The 14,642-nt window shown below is 42.4% G+C and overlaps 1 protein-coding gene and 1 non-coding gene across 10 annotated transcripts in view; one reads left to right on the forward strand and one right to left on the reverse strand.

Moving 5' to 3' along the window:
- IFT122 (intraflagellar transport 122) overlaps window positions 1-14,642 on the forward strand; it is a 71,437-nt gene that overhangs the window by 18,164 nt on the left and 38,631 nt on the right. For 5 of the 9 annotated variants that reach the window (XM_026501410.4, XM_026501412.4, XM_057311954.1 and 2 more), the window contains 6 exons: window positions 255-401; window positions 3,570-3,645; window positions 10,232-10,423; window positions 10,583-10,721; window positions 12,230-12,432; window positions 13,364-13,501. In XM_026501410.4, coding sequence (XP_026357195.1) covers window positions 255-401; window positions 3,570-3,645; window positions 10,232-10,423; window positions 10,583-10,721; window positions 12,230-12,432; window positions 13,364-13,501 — 895 coding nt within the window. Of the gene's footprint in view, window positions 1-254; window positions 402-1,450; window positions 1,628-3,569; window positions 3,646-10,231; window positions 10,424-10,582; window positions 10,722-12,229; window positions 12,433-13,363; window positions 13,502-14,642 lie in introns of all 9 variants that reach the window. The other 4 variants (XM_026501411.4, XM_057311953.1, XM_057311952.1 and 1 more) reach the window with 1 other exon arrangement.
- LOC113257308 (U6 spliceosomal RNA) lies at window positions 6,645-6,750 on the reverse strand. Its single transcript, XR_003316922.1, has one exon. It is a non-coding gene; the product is annotated as a U6 spliceosomal RNA (small nuclear RNA).

Consider the following 14,642-nt stretch of genomic DNA (forward strand, 5'->3'; position numbering starts at 1 on the left):
GGACTGTCATGGAGGTATGTACAGCAAGCTGTGGGAGCTCAGAAAAAGGAGCTACTGCCTTCACATCTCACTGTTGATTCTAAAAATAAATGGGGTTTGAAGTTTGGTCCTCTGATTTTTACATGAGGACCAGGATGAGCTCTGCTCTTGCTGCCGCATCAGACTGTATTTCAACCAAGGCATCATCCTCATTAATTTTCTCTTCTGTGTGTTCCTTTCCTTCTTCCCATGCCCTTTGGTGGTTGTATGAACAGCTGGACAAATGATGGTCAGTACCTGGCTCTTGGGATGTTCAATGGGATCATCAGCATACGGAATAAAAATGGCGAGGAGAAAGTGAAGATCGAGCGGCCGGGGGGCTCCCTCTCCCCCATATGGTCCATCTGTTGGAACCCTTCAAGGTGATCTTATAGCTCTTTCCCTTCTAGGACAAGTACTATTAAGAAAAAGGGATTTCTCTGCAGGCTGAGTTCTTTCTCTCTTCCTAAGGTCTCCATCCATTCAAAACCTTCTCACTCCATTTGACTGATCTGTTTTGGAACCCATTCCATTTGAATGGAATTTTTTAAGAGCCCATCTTGAGTTTTGGAATGAATCCCAGAGATTGTAGCAAAGCAGATGAACTATCTAGGCCAGCCTAATGTGTGTGTGTGTGTGTGTGTGTGTGTGTGTGTGTGTGCGTGCGCACGCACGCACACATGCATGCTACAGAAAGCCCATTTCTTTATGAACTAATAGCTCACCTTTTTGCTGTGGCTTTATTTTGGTCTTTTCCCTTTTTCATTTCTTCCCTCCAAGTCTGAGCAGAACATGTGCCCACCGAATAATAAATAGCTATTTCATGAGCCTTTTTTTGCTGCCCTTGCCCAAAAAATAAAAATTAAGTCTAGAAATGTCCCCAAAGCCTATAGTTCCACAAAAAATTGGCATCTACCTTCTCAAACCTTACGCTTTCCTTCTTCGGCCCATGTGACTTTAAAGGTAGACTAATAGCTTTAGGTGCTCTTTGTATAATTCTCTAATATTAAATTCCCAGTATCCCCCAAAGAGTCCTCTGAAGGTAAAGGACTTAATTGTTTACCAGCCCAATGTCATTTTACAAGTGGTCCCTACTTGATTTAGAAGGTTGTTTGATTCCATTGCCTTTCTTACACCAGATTATTATGCTTCTTCCTGAATAATTGGGTCCAGCCCAGGGCTGCACCATGCATGTCTAATGCCTTCAAAGGCCATTAGCCTACCCCAGAGTTCCTGCTGTTTGATTTTGTGGCCACAGATGACTTTGTGGCTTCAGGGTACCATTTTTAATTCATGAGAAGCAGGATGCCCAGTGTACCTGGTTGCTGTCCTCTTCCGGGCAGGGTTCAGGGGCTCCTTGACAGGTTTTGAAATTATAGCTTTAGTGCAGTTCTAGGCAACATGATTGTGAACAACCGCTTACTGTCTACAGCCGATGGGAGAATTTCTGGATGAACAGAGAAAACGAGGATGCTGAGGAAGTCATTGTCAACAGATATTTTCAGGAAATCCCTTCCACTCTGAAGTCAGCAGTGTACAGTAGTCAGGGTAGTGAGGCAGAGGAGGAAGAGCCAGAGGAAGAGGACGACAGTCCCAGGGACGACAACTCGTGAGTGTGTCCCGAGGAACAAGAACCCTCCTTGGAGGGGTCCAGACCCCAGCATAGACCTGCCAGGGCAGATACTGCTCTGAAACTCCATTCTAAGTTGGGTTGGTGGAATTGTTGGTGAAATCTCCTCCAATAAGGGGGAACACACCCTATAACTTGTGTTATAAAATTACTCTTTGGGAAACTTAGGAAATACTGAAAAATCGAAAGGAGAAAGTTCAACTTTTCTGTAAAACACTGTCTCATGAGAGAACCATTGTTAGCATTTTAGTGTATTTCCCCTCAGTCTTTCAGTGTGTTCATATGATTAACTAAGTCATATCCGACCTTCTTTTCTTCCACTTGACCATCATAAAGTAAACTCTTTCTGGTAACATTAGTGGTCCTTTTAAAAACATGATTTTTAATACCTGCATAGGATGTGCTGTGTAGATACACCATAGTTCATTGAACACTTCCTCTTTACTGGGCACCTTTCTTAGCCTATTTCCCTGTACCTTACCTTGCATTTGATAGGACATGTATCAGAGAGGGAGCCCTTGCCTTACCCACAATCCTCACACCCAAATCCTGGCTGTCTAGGCATTCTTTCTTCTTTCGATCAAGTTTACCTATAAGGAAAACATTGGCAGACTGGAGTGGGGAGACCTGGGGGAGCCAGGATGTTCTGATTGGGCAAAAATGATCTAGCTTGGGACTTGCCAAACTGCTCTATGGTACGTGGGGTTTCTTGGAAGAAGGAGGTGGAGGTGGGGGACAAGGAAAGGAGGAAAGGGTGGGCTTCAGATGCCTATCTTTGCTCCAACCAGAACAGCCCCTTTTATTGCTTGAGTTTTTATTTTGATAAAGAGTGCCACTGCCAGGAATAAAAAAGGGAAAAGGGGAGAGGGAACTTGAAAGCCACCAGTCCAGGTCATGTATGTGGCCTCTGTAAAAAGGCTTACCATGGGCTGTGTTCCTAGATTGTGTTTGGACCTCAGTGCAAATCACACAGAGTTCCCCTGCAGGTCTCTTCCCGTTAACATCCCTGTCGATCTTTGTCTTTTTTCCCTTAGTTGTGAATTAGTGCCTATATTTGCAGGTTTGCTGCCCACGGCTGGGTTTTGCAGGTGACGCTGCACCGTGCCTTGCCAGCATATCTAATGGTGCTATCAGATGACCACAGGCCCTGGGCTTGAAAAGCTTGAATTAATAATCAAGGAGGAGGCAACATTAGGTAGAGTAAGACCAGGTCTCAAGGACTGGGAACGTCTCTCTCTTGAACTAGATTCCCAAGTAGCTTGATCCCCAGCCTCAGCTGAAGAGGGTTCTCCCGTGTGCTGGTCCTACAGCCCTTGTCCCAAGGCACTGATACTGATAAGTGCTCAGTTTCAAAGTCAATGATTGGTCTTCAGAGAGGCCACTATATTTTATTAGATCCAGTCAGAAACCATTTCACCTGTTTGAGAACCCCAGCTGTGAGAGAACTTAGCTTTAGGTGTTAATCTTCCTTCTTCAGGAAGAGCAAGCCAGCTTTCTCTTTGTCCACTAAAAAATCAGCACATGCCTTTCCACTGCAATTGACCTGTTTCTCCACCCATCTTCCCACATTTTGTAGTACATAAGTAAAAAAGCACTCTTGGGTCTGTCGCCTTGCTCTTTCTTAGCACTGCTCTCAGGAAGACTCAAAATGAGGGGTTTAGCCTCTTCGCTGTGGCAGAGCCACATAGTAGGGCATTCAGTGAAGTAGCAGATCCCAGGAGGATCACCTCGCCTCATCCCACTGGACTGATTGATGGGTTGGCCCACATTACAACTTTTGGCCTCAGTATTGCTGTATAACATTTGGCGGTCTGACAGTCTGGCCAGCACTTTCTTTTTCCTGTTGTTTGTTAAACCCTTAGGGCTACAGTTATCAGTAGGCCATGACCCCACATAACCTCTTTTGTCTTCTGTTGATTAGAGAGGAACATAATGACATCCTGGCTGTAGCTGATTGGGGACAGAAACTCTCCTTCTATCAACTAAGTGGAAAACAGGTATGTAGCTCTATAGAAACCCAGTGGGAAATACAGTTTTGGTCATGTGTGTTATAATCTATTTTCACTTTCGAAGATTATATTATTAGTAATTATACTTTATTATTGTTAGGTCCTGTTTATTGAGCATTTACTTTAATATCAGGTACTGTGCTCAGTGTTTTACATTATCTCATTTAATTCTTACAAAACCCTGTGAAGTCGATACATTGGTTATCAACTTTGTAGAAATGAGTAGGCAAGGCTCAGAGCAGTGGAATAAAGATTATGCTTAAGGTTCCACACTGCTAGTAAATGGGTGGCACCTGAGATTGAAACCCAGATTGTTTTGACTCTAAAGCCTTGGTCTTAGTTATGACTCTATCTTCTTTTATTTGCTTTATGCATTCTACAAATGTTAATGAGCACCCACGTAGGCCAGCATTTCACCTGTGCTACTGACAGAGCTGTTAATGCCTCTGCATTGAGGCTGGTAGGGGCACAGTTGATAGCTAATAGCCCCAGTGCAGCATGATACATGGCATCCTAAAGAGATGTACAGATAGACTATTACAGGGACACAAAAGAGGATAACGTCACTGCTTGGTGGAAATGGGAGATTTTGTAGAGGTGACCTTTGAGCAAGATAAATAGGAATTTGCTGGGGAGAAGACATTGGGAATAGTGTTTCAGGCAGAGGAAACAGCATCTGCAAAAGCAGGGAAGAATGAAGATATTTGTCAACTCAGGGAACAGTGGGTTGTTCAGAGTGACTGGATCCCAAGAATTGTGGACAAAAATGGAACTAGAAAGGAAGATGGGGACATGGTTCTAAAGGACCTGAATCATGTGAATTAGGAGTTTGAACTTCACATACTGTAAGTATTTAGGAGCCGTCAACGTAGGTAGGGAGTGACTTGATCCAATTCCCGTTTCAGAAGAATTCCTTGTTTCTGTGGAGGGTGGATTAAAATAGAACCTGATGGTAGGAAAACCTGTTAGGCAGGAGACACCAAGGATTAGAGTGAAGGTGGTGGGGATGGCTTAGGTACCACAGCCAAGCAGGTGAGAAATACAGCCTGTTCAGTGGAGCCTTTCGTTTAACAATATCCTTATTCCTCAGAACATGTCCTGCTAGAAAGGAGGGGTTTCAGTTATGTGTAGCCCAGCTTTGAGGCCATTTCTTTTCTACCTCATCTTACCGTTGGTCTTTTTTTTTTTTTTTTTTGTAGCTGATTAAAAAAAAGATAAAGGTAGATAGTGAAGTGTCTTCTGAGTTTGCGTTGGCTGATTTCCCCAAACCCTCACTTTTAATTATCTTGCATCTAGCCCTAGCCTATCTGTTCATTCACTTAATGTGTGTATATCATTATTCAACAAATATTTATTGGCATATCTATTGTGTATGAGGCACTGGACATGGGTATTGGAAATTCTTGGGCACAAATAACCACACTACCCAGGGAAGGAATGGAGTCTTGTTGCTATAGTGAGAATAAGAAAGAACCTGACTTGGTGGTCAGGGCCATGAGCAATCTCTTGCATGTATGTAGCACTAGAGCTCATGCTGTGGCCCAGAGTTTTTGAATGATAAGCAACCTCACTCTGCTGAGATAACCCAACTGGCTTGGGACAGTAAATTGTTTCCTTAGTTGGGTGTCTTTTAAATCTGGGAAGGTTTAGAATTAAATATAGGATGATGAAGCAAATCAAGCCTATACTTCTGTGTTAGGTATAATTTGTGTATTTTTGGCATTTTAAGTGTTTGTAATGTTTAAGGGTATCTGAATTAGCTAACATTTATTGAATTTTACTCTTTATATATAAACTCTTTTACTCTATATAGTATAAACTCTTTACAAGGTTAACTCTTAATCTTTGTAACAACTCTGTGGGATATGTATTATTATTACCACTTTACATGTTAGAAAATTGAAGTACAGGGAGGTTCAATAACCACCCAAAGCCATACAGGGTAGTAGTAGTCAAGTTTGGTTTGGCACCTAGGCAGACTGGTGCTAGAATCCGTATTAGAATATCTATCAGATCTGTCTTGTGATGACCATTTAAAAGTTGTAATTGAGTAATCAATTTTATACATCCAATTTTAAATTGAAAGGTATAAGAAATTTTAGTTAAGTACCTAAGGAATATTGGAATGTTAAAGAGATTCATTATATTTTCTGGCTTGGGGTGGGATGGGGGATAGTTACTGGTCTTGAATCTATATATTTATATCTTTATTCTTTTACCAAATGTGGAATAATTTTTTGTTATTTTTTCAAATAATTTTTCTTCTTCATTCTCTCTTTTCCTTCTGGGTCTCCAATTACATGTTAGACCTTTCGATATTGTTCTCCAGGTCACTGAGGCCCTGTTCATTTCTTAAATCTTTTTCCCCCCTGTTCTGATCTGTTGCTCAGTCTTCAACTTCATTGACTCTTCTGTCATCTGTAATATTTCTTTGAAGCCCATCCAATGAATTTTTGTTGCAGTTATTGCATTTTTTAGTTCTAGATTTCCATTTGGTTCTTTTTTCCTATTTGTCCATTCATTATAGGAATATTTTCCTTTATGTCCTTGACCATAGTTATAATAGCTATTTTAAAATTTTCATCTGCTGGGGCATCTGGGTGGCTCAGTCGTTAAGTATCTGCCTTCGGCTCAGATCATGATCTCAGGGTCCTGGGATCGAGCCCCGCATCGTGCTCCCTGCTCAGCGGGAAGCCTGCTTCTCCCTCTCCCACTCCCCCTGCTTGTGTTCCCTCTCTCTCTCTCTTTCTCTGTCAAATAAGTAAATAAAATCTTTAAAAAAACAGACAAAAAAATAAAACAAAATTTTCATCTGCTAATTTGTATCTGAATTATCTCAGGGTCAATATCTACTAATTATCTTTTCTCTTGAATATGGTTCACATTTTTCTGCTTTTTGGAATTTTGGGTTATATTCTGGACATTGTAAATGATGCATTTCTGTCATATTCCTCTGAGGATTATTATGTAGTTGTTTTTACTTTTTTTAAAATATGGAACGCTTCACAAATTTGTGTGTCATCCTCGCACAGGGGCCATGCTAATCTTCTCTGTATCGTTCCAGTATTAGTAATTGTGCTACTGAAGGAGCACTGTAGTTAGGTTTTTAATTTTTTAATTTATTTTATTATTTTTTAAAGATTTTATTTATTTGAGAGAGAGCGAGAACAAGAGAGATCACAGAGGAAGAGGGAGAAGGAGACTCACCACGGAGCAGAGAGCCTGATGCAGGGCTTGGTCCTAGGACCCCAAGATTATGGCCTGAGCCGAAGGCAAACACTTAACTGACTGAGCCACCCAGGCATCCCTGTAGTTGGGTTTTTAAAAAAAGAAGTAGTTAACTTTGCTGTACTCAACATTCAAACCCCATCTTTCCAGTGTAAGCAGCCACTGAAGTCTCTATTGAGTTCTTTAGCCTTGCTCAGCTGCTTGGCATCTGCCCCACATGTGTGTAGTTCAAAGAGTTCCAGATATTCAACAGAGTGTATGTGCAGAATTTTGTCTCTCCCTCCTCTCTCTGCATCTGTCTCTTTTCTGGGATTTCCCCTCATTTTCAAGCTGTTGTAGCCACTCCAGATTCTGTGCTCAACCAGCAGGGTGCTGATAGGGCCCGCCCTTAGGCAAAAAGCCATTAAAAAAGTGAGAAACTCACCTAGTGCAGTCCTTTCTTCCAGATGCCCCGTGCCTTCAGTTTTTGTCTGCTTCTTGCTCTGTAGTGCCTTCAGGTGGTTGTAATTATAGTTGGTCCAGAGTTTACAGTTATCTGCAGGAGAGTTGGCCCAATAGGCACTAGTGAGCCATTACCAGAAGCTGCAAGCCTTCCGTGTCATGACTCATAAGATTTTTTAGTTTTCGGGTACCTAGGTGGCTCAGTTGGTCAGGCGTCTGCCTTTGGCTCAGGTCATGATCACAGGTCCTGGGATCGAGTCCCACATTGGGCTCTCTGCTCAGTGAGGGGTCTGCTTCTCCCTCTGCCCCTCCCTGCCCCCCCACTCCTGCTCTCCTTCTCTCTCTCTCTCAAAAATAAATAAACTCTTTAAAAAAAGATTTTTTTAGTTTTCTTACTAGATTTACTATCATTATATAAGTAATAGGGGAAGTTTTGTTGTTAGGCATTTGAAATTCTTTTTTTTTTAAAGATTTTATTTATTTATTTGAGAGAGAGAAAGAGTGCTTATGCACGAGCATGGGGGAGAGGCAGAGGGAGAGGGAGAAGCAGGCTCCCCACTGAGCAGGGAGCCCAATGCAGAATTAGATCCCAGGACCCAAAGATCATGACCTGAGCTGAAGGCAGACACTTAACTGACTGAGCCACCCAGGTGCCCAAGGCATTTGAAATTCTTATAAAGGAAAATTAAATCTATGAAATGAATAATTGCAGTTTAAATTAGTTTAAAGGCATCATCTAAGTTGTAAATGACACTAAGGTATTTTCTTTTCTTTTCTTTTTTTTTTAAGATTTACTTCTTTATTTGAGAGAGAGAGCAAGTGAGCATGGGGCATGGGTAGGGTCAGAGGGAGGGAAAGAGAAACCCAAGCAGACTCCAGGCTGAGTGTGGAGCCCGACGACCCTGAGATCAGACAAAACCAAGAGTTGGACGCTTAATCAACTGTGCAACCCAGGTGCCCCAACACTAAGGGATTTTAAAGTCTGTTCAGAATTTAATTCAGTAAATGGTAATCAAAGGCTCCCTTTCAATTAGTTGTTTACTTTTATTATACTAATAAATAGGAAAATATTTATAAATTCAACTTAATGAGAAACCAGGTTTTTAGAATTATTTCTTTAATAAACTATTAGTTTAATAATGGCAATCACAAATAATCTTTTTATTCACAAAAAGCTCCCTCAGGGGCAGCAAAAAACTCTAGTGATGATAAGGAGCTGGGACTTTAATGGGTGGTAAGGGGAGTGGGCGACATCAGATTAACCCTGTAATTACAGAGCAGTGAGAGAGGTACTGTGGGGGAGATGAGCACAGGCCATGGCAGCACAGAGGAAGGGGCACTAAATCAGGCCTTGGGTGGGGCGGAGAGTTTGCAAGATGTTTTCTGTAGGAGTTGACACCTGGTAGAAAGAGAGAGGGAGAGGACAGTCCTGGCTGGGGCTGGGGTAGTGTGGAGAATAGCACTTATGAAGACATGGAGGCCTGAAAGAGAATGGTCTGCTTGGCAAATTATAAGATGTTCATTTTGGCTGAGAAAAGGCTCTTGAGAGTTGAGCTCAGGAGCTTGACCTTCACCCTAACAGATAAGGGGAGACTACCAAAACTGAAAAGACAACTCACAGACCTGGAGAAATTTTTACAAATCATATATCTGATAGGGATGTATCTGGAATATATAAAGAACTCTTAGAACTCAATAATAAAAAGATAACCCAATTAAAAATTGGAGAAAAGATCTGAATAGACATTTCTCCAAACAAAATATACATGTGGCCAATAAGCACATAAAAAGTCCTCAACATTATTAGATACCAGGGAAATGCAAATCAAAATCACATCCACTAGGATGGAGAAATTGGAATCCTTATATACTACTGGTACAAATATAAAATGGTACAGTCACTTTGAAAAAATCTGGCGGTTCCTCAAAAGGTTAAACATAAAGTTACTACAGATCCAGCTGTTCCACTCCTAGGTATTAATATCCAAGAGAGATGAAAACATCTCTGCATAAATCTTGTATACATATACCCATAGCAGCATTATTCATAATACTCAAAAAAGTAGGCATGGCCACCAGCTGATGAATGGATAATAAAATGTGGTATATCCATGTAATGGAATATTATTCAGCAATGAAAAGGAGTGAAGTATTGATATATGCTACAATATTGATGAATTGGTCCCAAAAGGCCACAAATTGTGTGATCCCATTTATGTGAAATCTCCAAAGTAGGCAAATCTATAGACAGAGAAAATAAATTAGTGGTTGCCAGGGAAAGAGAGGAGAATTGGGATCAACAGCTAACAGGTATGTGGTTTCTTTTTGAGGTGACAGAAATGTTCTGAATTAGTGATGATGTTTGCACAATTAATTATATACTTTAAGTGGGTGAATTGTATGATATGTGAATTATACCTTAATAAGGTTATTATAAAGAGAAGTAAGATGGTTGTAGTTTCAGAATAGAGGACAGTTTTTTTAAATTGGATGTATTTGGCTTTATGAAATACTTTTTTAAAAAAAAGAAAAGAAAGAAGCTGACGGGAACCGTTGAACCCTTGCAAGGGCTGTGTGTGGAAGAGGGCCTATGGGAGAAAGACCAATCCCTGGGTCTGGATTGGTTGAGAAGCTGAGACATACACCTGGAGCAGCCAGTGGGACTGGGGAAGACGCTGCCGACCCTAGCAGTGGAGGATTCATCTGTGTGGAGGGGAGGAGTAAGGTGCTCCAGAGGAGACTAGCCTGTGTTCATGATGGAATCCCACAGGGGGTAATGGTGACCAGCATGCCTTTGTCTTCTTGACTCCCCTCATTAAAGTTGGTAGGAAAAGCCCTACATTGTGTTATGAATACTATGGATTCACGAGTGGGTTTTCCCTTGGTGTGTGTTTTCTTTCCTCAGATTGGGAAGGATCGGTCACTGAACTTTGACCCCTGCTGCCTCAGCTACTTTACTAAAGGGGAGTACATTTTGCTGGGAGGGTCAGACAAGCAAGTATCCCTTTTCACCAAGGATGGAGTGCGGCTTGGGACTGTTGGGGAGCAGAACTCCTGGGTGTGGACGTGTAAAGTGAAGCCTGACTCCAACTACGTGGTAAGAAGAGGAAGTTCATTCTGTTGGGCCATTGCCTGAGCAGGCACAGACATCAGCCATTTGTAGCCAGTCAGATCATTGACATTTGTTCCTGACAATGGGAAGGGCAGACTCCTTCTCCACAGAGAGCTGGGAATTAACAACTCTCTTTCCCTGCAGGTGGTAGGCTGCCAAGATGGCACCATTTCCTTCTACCAGCTTATTTTTAGTACTGTCCATGGGCTCTACAAGGACCGGTATGCCTACAGGGATAGCATGACTGATGTCATTGTGCAGCACCTGATCACCGAGCAGAAAGGTAAAAGGCAGGTAGGCCCCTCTGCCCTCCAGCCTTTGGGAAGAGGAGTAGGTTGAGCGGGCTGCTGATAGGGCAAGTGAAATGATAGGGAATGTTCCTCTTCAGTCTTTTGGAAACACGTCGGACCATTGGTTCTTGCTTTTTTTTTTTTTTTTTTGGAGGGTAAGGGGAGAATGTAGATGTCTTTGAGAATCTAATGAGAGCAATAAACCCTCCCTAAAACACACACACACACACACACACACACACACACACACACACACACACACAAAACAAACAAAAAAAACTGGCCACAGACTCACATAGTTTGGTTGCTGCTAATTCCAAGGGGGAACATGGACTCTCTGACTAAGGGAGTATGATGTGTGGCACATCAGAGCCAGGGTGGCTGAGCTGCATAGGTCTTTGTGGACCTGTATCCATTCTGGTATGGATATACTGGAGGGCTTCTCTCTCAGCTTCATCTCCACTTGCCTCCTGATGGGTTCTTACCCCAGGGGTAAGCAGGGTCAGTGAGTCACCACAGGCTCAGTCAGAAGATCCAAGTTCCAGGGGCGCCTGGGTGGCACAGCGGTTAAGTGTCTGCCTTCGGCTCAGGGCGTGATCCCGGTGTTCTGGGATCGAGCCCCGCATCAGGCTCCTCCATTGTGAGCCTGCTTCTTCCTCTCCCACTCCCCCTGCTTGTGTTCCCTCTCTCGCTGGCTGTCTCTATCTCTGTCAAATAAATAAATAAAATCTTTAAAAAAAAAAAAAAAAAAAAAAAAAAGAAGATCCAAGTTCCAGGCCTAGCACAGTCAGTCTGAACCTCAGTTTCATCCACTATCCACCCAAGTCACCATGCTGGTTAAATGGGCTAAGGATCCACTTACTTGAAGTGTAGTCATATACAGATGTGCTGGCCACAGCACCCTGCCCAGTGCCTGTGTGTAGGGATACACATTGAGGGTTGTCTTATAGATTCGGCTGGCATCCTTTGGTTCCCATCTGGGAGCACCTCTGGTTGAAGATTCCAGTTGTGCTGGTGAGGGTATAGCCACTTGGGCAGCTCCCCAGCTTCCCTTCTGGGGACATTTTCTCCATCTGGTCTGCAGTTAGAGTGTGAGAGCCTCGTATATACCAGAAACTACATGCAGCTCCCTGTTGTTGAGGGTGGTGGGTGGGGAGTAGCTAGAGGTGTGGGTAGTCATCCAGATGGACTTCTGATCATCAGGGGCAATATATTAATGCTGTGCAGAGGAGTTTAAACTTATATTCAGCAAGTGACGGTAGCACTAAGAATTTTACTTTCCATACTCAGTTGTAAGCTTTGGACCATAAAGATTGTATATGATTTTGGATCCCAGTGTTTAGTAGAGCTGATTGTACGTATTAGACACTCTAAAGATTTTTTGATGAGAGTGTCTCTTTTAATTGCCAGTAACATTAAGTAAATGATAGCTTTTAATTTTTCTGCCTTCTACCTTTCTTAACAATCTCTTGCTAGAGCTGGATTTTTTTTTCTTTGACAGTTCGGATTAAATGTAAAGAGCTTGTCAAGAAAATTGCCATCTACAAAAATCGATTAGCTATCCAACTGCCAGAGAAAATCCTCATCTATGAGTTGTATTCAGACGACTCATCAGATATGCATTACCGGGTGAAGGAGAAGATTGTCAAGAAGTTTGAATGCAACCTCCTGGTGGTGTGTGCTGATCATATCATCCTCTGCCAGGTGGGCGGCAGGTCGGAGGGGTCGGGTTGAATCCTCATCATGTTTCCTCCAAGGATAGGGTACCAAAATCATGGTTTTAAAATTGAACACAAAAAAACAAGTCTCTTTCCATCAAACTCAGTAGCTGTTCTTTGCTTTAATTTTATTGACATCTAGAGGAGTTAGACTCTACTAGAAAGTCCTGGGCCATAACCTGGAGAATAGCTTTTTGTATTGCAAAGCACTTTGCTATCCTAGGATTATACATGTTTTAATGACTCAAAGCATACACTGATAGAAATGAAGAGCGATTTTTTTTTTTTGGTAAACATATACACATAAAAATTTATAAAATCTTTCTATTAAACAACAAAAAAATGTATACATCAACCCAAAAATAGTAAAGGAAGTTTTACTTTCTGAAAGATTTTTTCACAGAAAAAAATTCTCAACTTAGAGCTTCCTACAAAATGTCTAGGGCAATGCCAGGAGAAGTTTGGAAAGACTTTGAGGGAAGGCCAACCCAGCATCTTTCTTGGAAGTAGAGGTGGATTTAGTTTCACAAAAGTAGGTCTGTTGAAAGTGATAAAGTAGAAGAAATCCTTTAGAAATCACTGTATGTAAAATATAATTAAAATCTCTCTGAAAGTCTAGAACTTCAAGCAGTTTAGAGGTGCCACAAGTTACATATGTGGCAAAAAAGTGCGCTTTTGGATGCTGCCTCTGTGGCTTCCCAGACGTCTGCACAGAAGATGCGAGGCTGAGCTGGGCTCTGTGGTGAAGGCTTACGTGAAGAATTAATGAACAATGCCAATCATGGGGATTAGATGGGGTTCAGTAGACACTGAATGTGAAGGTATTTTTCATCCCTCACATGCAGGAAGACCTCCTTGGGAGGGCTGGGAACACTTACTCTGTTGAATATCCATGCAGAGCTAAGTTTGTTTTCTAGGAGAAACGGCTACAGTGCTTGTCCTTCAGTGGAGTGAAGGAGCGGGAGTGGCAGATGGAGTCTCTCATTCGCTACATCAAGGTGATTGGTGGCCCTCCAGGAAGGGAAGGTCTGTTAGTAGGCCTGAAGAATGGACAGGTGAGTGCTCTTATGTGTCTCCCATCAGGCTGATTATCTGTATGCAGACATAGGGATCAGACTCATTATGACCCGAGATGGTTTTCCGGGGGTAGAAAAAAGGACTTCCCCCACCCCACATTCACCATAGGCACGTTGGAGGGCAACCCAGAGTTTCATTTGTTGAGGACAGCTTCAGGCCAAAGATGCAGTGGCCTTTAGACTTAGAGTGTGCTGCAGGGTTGGCACTGTGTCCTGCCCATAGAGTGGATTACTGGGTTTAAGGGCACCCAGAAGATGGGAAATTTGTTAGACATATAGTTACAGTAGCTTGCTGGGGAGGGAGGCAGAGCTCATTCTTAGGTCAGATCCCTCCCTGTTAGGGCAATGAATGGATTAAGGCAGTGTTGTGTTTTAGAGGGCTATTACTAGGCTATTACTAGGTGTTATAAGAAAAATGGGCCCTTTGCTCATATAGATATGGAAAATCTAGGTTATACAAAGTTAAACAGATTTGTGCGTGTGTTCTTTGCTTGAAATAAGAAAAGTTCTAAGTGGGCTACATGGAAATTTGAAAGTGAAAATATAACTGCATTAGCCTGAGAGCCAAGCTGTCTAGCAGATGGCTTGTGGCTAAAGCTTGTCAGGCCTTTCATGGAGACAAAAATCATGGAGTATGAAATTAGTGGGGGCTGCAAGGGTAGCAATACCAAAGGGATGGAAAGTCTGCTTCTTTCTCACGGCCAGCTGTCACTTCCAGTGTGAGGCCTGAGAACATAGACTTTGGGGGCAGGTCAACTTGGGGTCATATTTGTGCTTAGCTATTCACTAGCTGTGTGACCCTGGGCAGATCACTTTGCCTCTCTGAGGCTCAGGTTTTGCAAATGAGGATAATGACTCATGTTTCAGAGGGCTGTCAGAAATAGTCAATAACTGATGGCTGTCTCATCCTTGTCATCATCATCATCATCATTATTTTGCTGTGGTTATACCGGATGTCTTGTCAGTGTTTAAAGTAGCCTCTTCCTGTGTTAGTTTGTGACTCAGATCTCGCTAGATGGTGTCTCCTAATCCCACAGTTTGGGTAATGTTGCTAACAAGTCCCCAGTCAAGCAGACGTTCAAGTAAATTTGTCATGTCTTGGCCCCATCATTACTTTGGC

This window comes from Ursus arctos, unplaced genomic scaffold (assembly GCF_023065955.2).
Source record: "Ursus arctos isolate Adak ecotype North America unplaced genomic scaffold, UrsArc2.0 scaffold_14, whole genome shotgun sequence".
Classification (NCBI taxonomy): Eukaryota; Metazoa; Chordata; class Mammalia; order Carnivora; family Ursidae; genus Ursus; species Ursus arctos.